This window comes from Tyto alba, unplaced genomic scaffold (assembly GCF_018691265.1).
Source record: "Tyto alba isolate M040663 unplaced genomic scaffold, T.alba_DEE_v4.0 Super-Scaffold_21, whole genome shotgun sequence".
Lineage (NCBI taxonomy): Eukaryota > Metazoa > Chordata > Aves > Strigiformes > Tytonidae > Tyto > Tyto alba.
Genome location: NW_024881295.1, coordinates 19,219,682 through 19,231,855, shown reverse-complemented (window position 1 = coordinate 19,231,855; position 12,174 = coordinate 19,219,682). Strand labels below are relative to the sequence as shown.

The following is a 12,174-nucleotide window of genomic DNA, read 5'->3' as shown; positions in this document are numbered from 1 at the left end:
AAAATTTTCTTTGGGCTTTTTTTTTTTGAGGGATCTATTTAAAATCTTAGAAGAACAGGAACAATTTAGAATATAACTAACATCTTGACAACTAAATCTTTGTGGTGTTAGGATAATTATATAACTGTGAGAAAAGAAAAAATAAGAACTGATGGAACCTCTCTTCCTTAGATTACATTTCTCAAGTATTGTAGCATCTAAACTGTATAGCAGCATCGTATTGCATGAATTCACAGCATATTACCTCAGCATAGAAACTGTCTCTTTGTGAGAATTATTAAGATCCACATGGACCTTATCCATCCTTCTGAGTATATTACCCTCCAAAAGGTTGCTGTTGGGTCAGGAAAGTTGCAGGTGCTAGTCTTTTACTTTGCTTTTCTTCCAGAATAGAACAACACCTCAAAGCACAGTAAGAGCAATAAAGCTAGCAACTTTTACAAGCACATTCATCTTTTCGAAGCACTTACACAGGATAAACTTTTCATACACATACTTGTGTGCAGAAATAAATCTCCTACATAAATTCCAGTGGCTAAAAGGCATGTAAATGTGTGTGATCTAAATATCCCACCAGATTTCTTTCTTTTGGGGATGATAGAGTCTGAGTCTTTACAAGAGCAGAACTTGCATTCTACATTCAGCGCCTTTTCATTTGTGTGAATTACACACAAATATATCAGGAATCCGGAAAGTTTTTGCTCTGCTTTTGTTTTAATTTCTCAGTTTAGTAATTCTAGATCCCGTCACTAGAATATTATCCTGTCTTTTATAGAAATAATTTCTGAAAGTTGTTTGTGATGTCTTCATAAGCATCTGAAGCTGCAAAAGAAGTATCTCCATGTTAAAAATGAAATTCTAAATTTTTGCATGATCTGAGCTGAATTGTTGGCAGTTTGGTCAGATTTCTAATAATTGCTTTTCTTTTTCAGGAAAGCATAGATTTGGGTGAGATCATGTTTTCCCTTTGTTATTTGCCTACTGCTGGGAGAATGACATTAACAGTCATCAAATGTAGGAATCTCAAAGCAATGGATATAACTGGCGCATCAGGTGAATCTACTTCTTTTTTAAATAACAGTCTATTCAGGAAGGGGGCAAAGAGGAACTCCTTGGGTTTTGTGTGTTTAACGTGGTTTTGAAATGGAAGTAGCAGGAGAACAGGGATAAGCCCTGTTCAGATCTACCAGCTATCTGGTCTGGCAATCAGTATGTCTATTCAGAATACCTATACCTTTCCTTTGCATTGACAGCATATTGGAAGCAGTGCTTGACAGGGTCACTAAAATCTTTGTAATTTTTTGTCTTATCAGTATGACATTCTTACAAAAAAATATTGTTCTTACGCTACACATTTTAGTGACTTTGAGTCCAAATGCACGCAACTGATTATCTGTTACCCAGATCCATATGTCAAAGTGTCACTGATGTGTGAGGGTCGAAGACTGAAAAAGAGAAAAACGACCACGAAGAAGAACACGCTCAATCCCGTTTATAACGAGGCCATCATCTTTGATATCCCTCCAGAGAATGTGGACCAGGTCAGCCTCTCCATTGCAGTGATGGATTATGATCGGTAAGCATAGTTTGCTTTCTGACCATTAATCTTCAGTGAGAAGTTACCTGATCATTGCAAGCAACTGCTTTCCACCTCCTCGAACTTTTAAGTAGGTTCAGTATCACAAAAGATAAAAACTTTGGGCCTTTTCCTGAAGAGGTTTAAATATTCCACACCTTTTAGAGCTCAGACCATTTTATCTGTATAATAATTAACTGTGATGAGGAAGAAATATGTCTCCATCTTCTTACGGGACGCTAGCCTTGGCATACATTTCTGTCCCCATCTGGTGGCTGGACAATGTAAAAGCTTTAGAAATCAGGTATGTTTCCCAGTTTAAAAAAGGCCCTCAAACCTCTAATCTGTTTAAATGGCAGGTATTTGAAATCAAATAAAATGTGGATGACTAAAAAAGAATTAGATGCTAATTACCTCATTCGGTTAAGTCATAATTACTTCTTTAGTTGACTCAATAAAGAAGCTTTGTAACCTTTGAGTTCCGACCTCACTAATAACACATCTGAACCTCAGTTATCTATGTCCTCACTGAGAGTTCACAGGAAGAGACTCCTGCTTAGCGTGGCTCAAGGACTGCAGGTTAAATTAGACAGTGACTGACAGAATCATGCCTGAGCCAAATCTGCTTCGTTCAAGTGCTCTTAGTAATGAGCTGTTGAGATTGCAGGGCAAATAAACAGTGAAAGTGCAATTTAGTAACATGAACCTTCAGAATGTTTTTCCTAGCCATCAGATTTCTGATTGTCCTCCAGCTTTTGTCAAGAAGACTTTTCCAGTCAGATGCGAAAGGGGCACTACAGTGCTGTCAGGGGGAGAAGAGCACAGCAACTTGCACACTTTCAGTCCTCTTCAGCTGCTCCTTTCAAAGTGTTTGCTAAGAGGAAGTTAGGAAACATTATTCTAAGATACATATAGGCAAGGTACAGAAAATTAATTTCTGGAGTCCCTCAAGAAATCTATGGCACTTCTAGGAGTATGAAGTATTAAGATATGGCCTGTTATGGCTGTGCCTCTTGGCTTTCACATTTTTGACTGAAGTTCCAATTACCACAACAGTTAGAGCTGGGAAATACAGTGTGAAATGATGTCTGAAGAATTTGCAGCAGGAAATATATTCCCTGCCATTTTCCTTCACCTTCCCCTCCCACAAACTTTAAGCATGATTTTGTTCTAGATCATTTGGTGTATTATAGTCTTTTTCTGTCCTTGTGTCTTTTGGGTTGTAACCTTTTAATGGCAAGAGTTAAGTCCTCTTTGCTGTTATTATAGCTGCTAGAAGCACTCTGGTAGTGGCTGGAGGTTTTTGATGCTACCATTACAGAACTTAATATTACTATACTACCACTAAAACTAATATCTGTAATAAATAATGTGAAAACTTTAGGCATATATTCTGTGCTGCACTAAACCAGTAAACAGAATTATACATCAGATGTTATTAAAACTATTTTTATTTTAAAAAATTCTGCCTCTGCAATTCTCAGAGTAGGGCACAATGAGGTCATTGGGGTATGTCGGACAGGAATTGATGCTGAAGGGCTTGGAAGAGATCATTGGAATGAAATGCTGGCTTACCCACGTAAACCAATAACTCACTGGCATCCACTAGTAGAGGTAAGAAGTAGCAGATTTTTCTCCTTCTCAGTATATCAAATGTTTTTTTCTCTCTCACACATGTGCTTTTGAGAATCATGAAAATAAATGCAATATCTATGGATATGCATTTCTCTGTACAAGAATGAGTTGCTGTCTAAGGCATCACAGGCCATTTGGTTTCCCCACTGTGTAGCCCATGGCTGCACAGCATGTCCAGTGACAGGCAGAAAAAGTCCAACACCAAGGCTTCAGTAAAACACCTGAAGAAGAATGTGAGGGCAAGAGAACTGAGTGAATGCAGCAGAGAAGCCTGTTTTTAGAGGTTCACAGCTCTCTGGATTATGTAAATTTGGAGACAGAGGTACCTCCCCTGATGGGTGAAATAAACCCACTCTTGTGGAACAAGTCAGAGGCATTTTTAGGAGGTCACTTTAGGAATTTTATTTCGATTATTAGTTATTCTGGAGCCTTTGATCAAGAAAGTGTTGAGATGTGATTTGAGTTCTTATTTGTGGGAGCGTCTCATCCTCTGAAATAAATGTGATGCACAGTCAGATATGATGACATTTGTAAAACTAACACTTTTCTTGCAGTTACCTGGCCGAGCAACCAGTTTTGATAGCCAGGGATCTTGTTCCTCACCAAAACCACCGCTTACGCCCTAGAGAACAAGAGTGGATTCATCGTATTCAGTGTCCAAAGCTCCCTTGTAGCTCACACCTACATAAACAGAAGGTTCAGCTTCCGCAGATGAACTGTGTCCATATTTTTTTATTAAAATACATTTTTCCTATTATAAGTCTTATATTACAGTTTATAATAATTTCTTAATGTATGAATGAAGTTGACTTGAGCCAAATATAACCCTTCCTCGTACAAGATCATTCACCTGTTTTCTCGCTGGCATATATCCGGTGTCATATCCAAGCAGTGTTTTGGTATGACCTATATCTTTGCATAGACAAAGAAATCAGAAAAAGAATCCCTTAAGCAATTCAAAACCACTGCAACTTGTAATGCCTAATGCTTTTGAGGGAGAGCAAATAGTCATATATAGCTCATGTAAATTTCTTCTAAATTGCACTAAATTCTGTATGACTTCTCGAGATAACACTTCAAACTGAATGTTGCATGAAAAAAAAAACCCAACTGTTGTCATGTTTTGAGTGTTTGGAAAATCAGTTCATTCCTTGGGCAGGGAGGAAGGACTGATCAGAAGCCCACTGCAGCCGATGAGAAGGACCCTTGTGGCTTCACTGGGTTTTAGTCCAGCCTTTGTGGAACACGCCTCACAACTGGATCTATGCAGTCAGAATCTTCCAGCAATCAAGACGCCGGCTGCCCCTGCAGGAACTTTGTTATCCTGTCCAGCAAAGCAGCCAGGCCCGTGTGCTGTGCCCAGCGGCTGGTTTGCTCCGGCCACCCACCGGCAGACGAAGAGCTACCGCGGACGTCCCCGCGTGGCGCCGAACGGCGCGTGCACGGGTATCGTTGTGGAGAGCGAACGGGTCTGCAACGAGCCGGGCGGCTGGTGGTGCGGCTCCCCAGAGATGTAGGTGCCTCCTGACGGGTTGCATCCAGCCCCTTCGAAGCGGCCCGTTTGCTGCTGGCATCACGCAGCCTTTGCTTCGTCTTTACGCAGGTCAAACTGTAGATGAAAGAATGCTCTGTAGTAAAGGAATTGATTTCATGAATTTGGGCTGTTCAAAAAATTGACCAGACGCTGCAGTTACACACAACATTCTTCTGATTCTCGATTTAATGTGATGGTATTAGATTCCTTTGAAGTTATTTTGACAAAGTGCGTGGTTCACATGGAATACTTTCCAGTCCTTGGCTGATGCCTCTAGAATTATATGCTAAATATGAATTTGAGATGTGTTTTCTGTCAATATGTGGAGAGAGAAATTGAAATGCATCAATTTTATAAACTAGTAAACTCATTTATTAGAATACACGGTGACAGCAAATGCAAAAAAGTATTAGCTGAAGTGAGTTACTTTAAAAACTGGAAAAGAACTACATATTATTTTGTGGATTTAGCTCTTTTTAACACTTCAGTTTACCTCAATTGAATAGTTATTTTCTTCTTTCCCTTTTTTCTGTTTTTCTTTTCCTTTCTGCAAAGAGCATGGCAAAGACTGCATGACTGAGATTTTGAAAGCTGAACTGTAACTAGAAAAAAGTTGAGGTGGTGGCTCTTTATGTATCTTTGTAATGTATAAAGAAAAGTGAGAACACCGTATTTTCCAAAATGGTGTTTTTAAAGATCTGTCATACACAAGAAAAATGCCAGTGGAAGATCAGTTTATGATAATGGAAGAATTTGTGAGAATTAGCCTAGTTATGAAGGTAAAAGGCAGTTTAGACGTATTTCTGAAGAACCATTTTGGCTTTGTTAGTTTGGCCTGGTTGACACAGGGTATGTTTATGATGATCCAGTCCATCCATACCACTAACTAATCTCTAAAACAGTCAAATATTGACTTGAAGTGTCTTAACTGCTCCAGGAAAGTTAGGAAGGCTGGTCTTAACACTGAAGGTGTTTCTAAGGCAAAAAAAGAAAGCAGGTTTTATACCCTGCCTTCTGTGCCTACAAACACAGCAAGCAAGAAAACAGATAAATAAATAAGTATTTCAGACTTTCTTTACAAATTTAAAAAAAAAAAAAAAAAAAAAAAAAAAAAAAAGGAAAAAAATAAAGGCTCCAGCCCAGGTTTTCAAATATCTGCTCCAGACTGGCATTCATGGCCTCTAGACAGAAATAGTTTTTCCCAGAGAGGGCTGGTAATGCTGAACACTGATCCTCCCTGCTCAATATTGTATTTTCATCGCCATAAATACAGAGCAGCCTTGCAGAGTTTAGTTCTTCCGTTTGCTCTGGGTGAGTAATTTTTTAAATAGGAGAACAAGCACTCCTCTGTGGGTTTTTTTTTCCTCCCGTCATTGTTATCATTATGAGATTCTGTGGTCTAGATCATTTTCATCACGATTTTGCAAGGTTGATATAGAAACAGATTGATATATATATATATATGTGGAGACTGAAAAACTATTTTGTGTATACATTTACCTTAATATAAATTATATAAGCAGTGGCCTTTGTGGCCTAGAAAATACTTTTTGTAATGTGGTACTGTAACAGTTAACTAAATATCCTTTGCACTTTTTTGCACCTAATATCCAAAAATCTAACAATTTCACGATCAAATGTAGCATTAGTGTTCAGCAATGAGCAACATCTTTTTAACTATTTAAGTGTTCTCTAAGTATGCTGTGTGTTTCATCATAAGTAGTAAGTTATTTCAAGATTTGTTTTCTTAAATTTAAATTGTTGTCAAACACCAAAGGAATAATAGCTCAGTTTGTGCCCTCTTGTTGTGTTATTTTTGGTATTGTTAATAACAACAGTTAATTACTTCCATGTCTAAACTTGATTTATGGGTGCTCTGCATCTAGGAAAAATCAGGCTGCAAAATTATTGGGATATCTAACTTCAAAAATGATCCCCTAATTAATTATTTTTAGTCCCTTATCAGTGATTAATATAATTAATGCAAAATGGTTTATTTTCTTTTTTCTGCTGCCTTCATAGCTCTCTCACAAAACAGAGTATATAATTAGTATAACCAACCCATTGGCTGTAGAGCCTGGCTCACAAGTTACTCTCTGAGTGTACTCACAGAACCACCGAGTAAAAGCTTGTCACAGTTTTAGTCAATTCATATGTTTCTTTATGTATTTTTTTTATTAAGAAGTTTAAAATATTTTAATTTAGAGAAGCTGTAAACTCCCTGCTCCCATTCTGAATGGGTTTTTGTTGCTTATCCACATTTCTGTCATATCAGAAACATTAGCCTAATTTGAGAAAATCAAATCTGGCAAATGGTTGGTGCAAAATATATTGTAGCAATTTTACAACAGTTTGAAGGATTCACATTCCTAAAAACCTGAGTTATTTTTATTTAAATGATTTACTGGAAACAGTAAGAGTACTTAATAAGAGTTGTACTTTGCACTGCAGAACTTTTTTATACTTTCATAACAGTAAACCACAGAACTGTACAGAGAAAGCACATGATGGATTAAGTGGTTCCAGGGGAGCTGTTATATTTTTATATTTATTTTCAATAATGCACTGTAAAGTGAAAAAGCCCACATACAAATATATCTAATGAGCCATTCTAGTCTTTTGGGTAAATACTGTTTTCAAGCAATTGTTTCCCTTCCCCACATTAAGTAAGTTTTCAGGGACCATTAGATTTGCTCTAAGCAACCATAAAATTGTTATTAGGTCTATGCAAAATGTTAAGTAGCACCCTAAACGGCAGGTAGATTTAGGATTCTAGGGGCACTGCAGACAGTAGCATAGGTGGGCATATGCTCAATAAGATGTAAGTCACATATTGTACTCCCACGCTCTCAACTTTAGATCTCTGCATTGTATACTTCTGCCGATACGGCCCTTCCCCTCACTGTCCCAGCAAGCAGCCATCACTTTCTCCACCATCTTTTGTCTATACTGGGCTTCTCTTCAAGCAGTAGACCCTTACTCATGTCTGCAGTGCTGAAAGCTGACTCCTGGCCTTAAAAAAGTAGTAATACGAAACCTATGGGGTCTTGACCAAAAGGTGTAGGATAGTTACATTTTTCATATAATATCTGTCAGATCATCCAAAACATGGATAAAATATAATATATACAACGCGAGTATTAATGCATGTTTTGATGTAAAATTTTCACACCACAACTGAGACTCAGTTTAACCCTTTACTCAAAAGCTTCTGAGGTTTTCCAGTCTAAACTGAGCTTTCTGGTGTCAGAAAATAGCTAAATCATGGCACAGAGCAGACCGCAGAGCTAAGACAGAGTACAATAAGGCAGTAGACACGAAGTTACTCAGTGTAACTGCAAACACTCTTAAATGAAAAACCTCCTTTCAAAACTGATAATCATTACAATATCAATATCACTTGTCCTTTCTTTCTGTAAAGCAAGGAGAAAGAGGGGCGTTCCTGAAGAAGAGTCAGCATTAGGCATAGGAGTTAATTGAGGTGCTGATCACAGCCATTTGTAATTTCCAAAGCAAATAATACCTTAACTTCAAAAAATGTCTTTTGTTTACTTATCCGAATGAAATAATATCTCCTTCACAGTTCCCCTTTTCCTTAGCCCCAGCTGGAAACTGTCAGGTTTTTTTAACAGCACACAGGAAACCAAGAGCTGGAACTGTAAGAGAAAGTGAAGCTGCAGGTGGGATTTAAAAATCACAGAGGAATCTGGTCAGGAAAATGGAACTAACACCTTCAATCTTGTGCTGAGTACTAGGGGTTGCTTGATAATAGGAAGTGCTCAGGGCTGTGATTTTATGTTTTATCTGATAGTACCTCTACAATGTTGCTGTTGCTGGGAAACCTCTTCTTTACTGGCTCAGAGAGGAGAATGCCTCTGGTATTGCTATGTGAAATTTTTCCACCCAAGTATATACTGCAACTCTTAGGTTACATGGGACTCGGTCCTCTGGGAGGGCACAAAGCATGCTGAATTTGCAGAACAGTGAAAACCAGTTAAAGCTTTTCACCGTGCCATCATGAGGACTATTCACTTCACTGATAGTAAGGACAAGTGCTGGTGCCCAGCTGACCCAAGGGAGGATATTTTGTACAGTATTCTGTATTGCTAAGCTCACGTTGGTGAACCACGTTAGCACTATTGAAGACCCTCAGTATCGACATTGTCAAAATACAGGTCATATAGATTATCAGAGTACCGAAGCTCTCTCTGGTGGGAAGGACATACCGACTCCCTGATACATAACTGAAGACAGTGTGCTCTGAAAGTTGGATCTGCAGGAGGTCCCATAGCTGCTGTGATGAAAGTGGAGCTGCTCTGTAATAATTTATGAATACAATATGTTGACTTGGCTATTGGTTTCGAATTAGGCGAATTCAATAAGTAGGCTTGAGCGAAAAAAAAGTACAACAGGCAGGAAAGGTTTGACAAGGGAGTGTCTCTTAGAAGAAAGATTTACAAAATGTTAATGTCAATTCTGGTGGCCCAGGAGATTCTACTGATGCTACAGGCGGTCTGAAAAATGCATCTCACCTAAAATGGTAGAAACCCAAGCAGGCATAGGAAAATAAGCATAGGAAAGATCAAGAGATCTGCTTCAGAATAGACAAGATTTATGTCTAAGTAGGCTGGGATGCAAGCTGTTTCCACAGTTTACAGAGAAATTAGGCTGGGTTACTCTCCCATTAATGGATGGGAAGGCTCAAGGCAGGAGAGATATGCATATAGACTATTTTCAAATCCATTTATTTGAAGTACTTAAGTTCACATATTTAAACGTAAATATTTAAATAGCGTTCTGTATTTAATGGAGTATTTGCAGACTCCTTGAAAGAAAAGTTGCAAATCCATTCAGACTGTGAGTTAGCACAGTCACTACAAACACAGACAGCCTCCTGGACCCCACCATAATTATAGGAGGGTTGTGAAATCCTGCCCCTCCCCTGGATAGGTGAAATCAGAAAGCCTGAATTAAAGAGAGAACTGAAAACAGACCGAGGAAAGGATGAGGGTACAGCTATTTCATGGCTACTTCAGAGCTCACAGAGAGCTCTGGCACTCATTTATTACACAGGGCATAGCAAGAGTACCAGCAACAGGTTTTCATGACAGCAACCTACCCTGTATACATTTTTTCTCTCCTTCAAAATACAAGCATAGAAATGTTTTGGAGAGATTGTTTTTTTTTAATAATTTGGGATCTTTTAATGACTTAGAAACTCAAACCCCTGAAGTAAAGCAAATCTACCCATGCGTCTAGCCACGAGCAAAAAAATAGGGGGAAGATCAAAACTTTTAGTAAAAATTAATAAAGCTCTAGAACATACCTAAAGCTGCTTTCCGGTATAGCATAACAGTACAGATTTAAGACCTGATATCTTGAGACTTCTTATGGTTAAAATTAAACGCTGTGTTTCCTATTATAAACCAATATTTTTTCTGCAGGTACAGAATTCCTACTTGCCTAGCCCCTATGTGAATCCTAATATCAGAAATGTTCTAACAAATGCTTTTCAATGTAACAAACAGTCATTTTAGACACTTAAAATTAACATCAGCAGAAAGGAATCAGTTTTTTAGGATGATTTCTAGGTTTATTTCAGGGGAGGAGAGGTGGTGGGCTGTTAGCTGTTTTTATGAAGCAGATACATTTCTATAATTGCAGTCTGAAAGAGTGGAATTGTTTTTTTCAAAATACTATGAGTTGAGACTGACGATTGCATCAGACATGAAGAGGACTGAAGGAGGTGTTCAAAATATTTTTTGACATCTGAGCCATGAACACGATAGAAGAAAGGAGGGGAAAAGCCTACTGAGCATGTAAATAGCTCTCTAGAAAAAAAAAAAATGTTAAAAAGAAAAATGGAAAATATTAAAAAGGGGTGAATTGAGAGTCAATAGTCAAAAATGTATGTGTAGCAAACATTTAAAAAAAAAAATATTTTTGATGTAATTCCCCTACCTCATATCTTGTACAGCCATTTGCAAGCTCACAAGGGTAGTGGGAGGCATCTTGAAGAACTCGGGTGTGTTCTTAAAATAAAAACAGCCCTGCACCCCACAGATCCTGATCCCAGAGGATTCACAGTGCAAAGAGCACTGGTAGCTGCTCATGGCACATCCTTCTGCTCCTTTCTTTCTCTTGCAGCATAATTGAGACAAAACAGTCACATTGTTGGCATGGGTTCAGACGCTTTCCTCTTTAGATGCTGTAATGGCCTGCTATTTATTCATGCTTGGCACAGGTTGGAAAAATTCCAATCATTTTTATATAATGTCACCTCTTCACCTTTTCAAAGCTTCTGACAGTCAGCACTTGAATTACCAATAGGAGACACCTCTGACAATGCTGCTGTGATACTCAAGGTACTGGTTTTGTTTTCAAGTCGAGCCTGAACTGATGTCACACACTGGTGGATGAGTCGTTGGGCTGTTGCAGGTTCTAAGTCTCCAATGACTCACAAAACTGAACTCATAATCATGGTGTATTCCTCACCTAATATCCCACAGGTCTTTGTGTATGAACAGGGTCCTGGGACTGATGTTCCAGACAAATCCCATCTCCTTCGTTCTTCCTATTCAGGGGGGTTCAGCTGAATAATGAATTCTTATTCCTTTGTCCTAAATTGTCACATATAACTGGGTGTACTCTGTTTCACCCTAGGAGTGGCTGCCTCTTACTGAAAATCAGCCATCAATAGAGGACCATTACTTCCCTCACCACGGTTTTCTGAGGCTTAATTGCGTAATAATAGTTATGAGGGAAATGACTGCATAGCTGCACAAGACATAGAATTGCCAGCTATAATTATTTTTGGCAAATGGTTATGTATGAATAGGCATGCCTTTCTTCTTTATATAAATGGTATTTGGCTACCACAGAAAATGAAAAGGGAGATTTTGTAGACTTTCCAAAGAACAGTTTACACTCTTACATTTGTTCCTTTCAAGCTTTATGTAGTACAAGTGTTTAATGATCTTAATTATCCTCATAGCACAAGAACTTGATTCATTTATTTAAACCTACAACCTTTTCCGTTCTTAGTCCACCAAGGTAACTTTGGGCCAGAGAGTCAAAGTTACTAATGAAAAAGTATAGCTTTATCTTATCCAGCAACTGAATCTGCACAGCTAGACCTTTTCCATATTATTCTGAAAGGGAGCCTGGCACTATTGCACTTTAGCTACTTGCTGGTAACGGGCAGACAATTGTAGGTCATAGCCAGGTTTCAGAGAAGCTCTGAGGATTAACCTCTAAATTCTTGGGTCTGATTCTATATGCCCTCCAGAAACAGCCTATGAGGTCAGAGAGCACTCCTACCTAAGGGGCGCTTGATAATGAGCAATCCACGTTGAGAAAAGAATTTCATTCTAATTATTTCAAGGCATCTTTTAGGATTCTTTGCCTTGTTTTCTGTACTGTTGTTAAA

The 12,174-nt window shown here is 38.4% G+C and overlaps 1 protein-coding gene across 1 annotated transcript in view; it reads left to right on the top strand.

The window, feature by feature from the left end:
• The window catches only part of SYT10 (synaptotagmin 10), a 41,487-nt gene extending 30,908 nt beyond the window's left edge, over positions 1 to 10,579 (top strand). The window contains exons 4-7 of the mRNA XM_042795477.1: positions 933 to 1,053; positions 1,405 to 1,576; positions 3,061 to 3,190; positions 3,766 to 10,579. Coding sequence (XP_042651411.1) covers positions 933 to 1,053; positions 1,405 to 1,576; positions 3,061 to 3,190; positions 3,766 to 3,837 — 495 coding nt within the window. The 3' untranslated portion in view covers positions 3,838 to 10,579. The remainder of the gene's footprint in view (positions 1 to 932; positions 1,054 to 1,404; positions 1,577 to 3,060; positions 3,191 to 3,765) is intronic.
• The last annotated feature ends 1,595 nt before the right edge of the window (positions 10,580 to 12,174 follow it).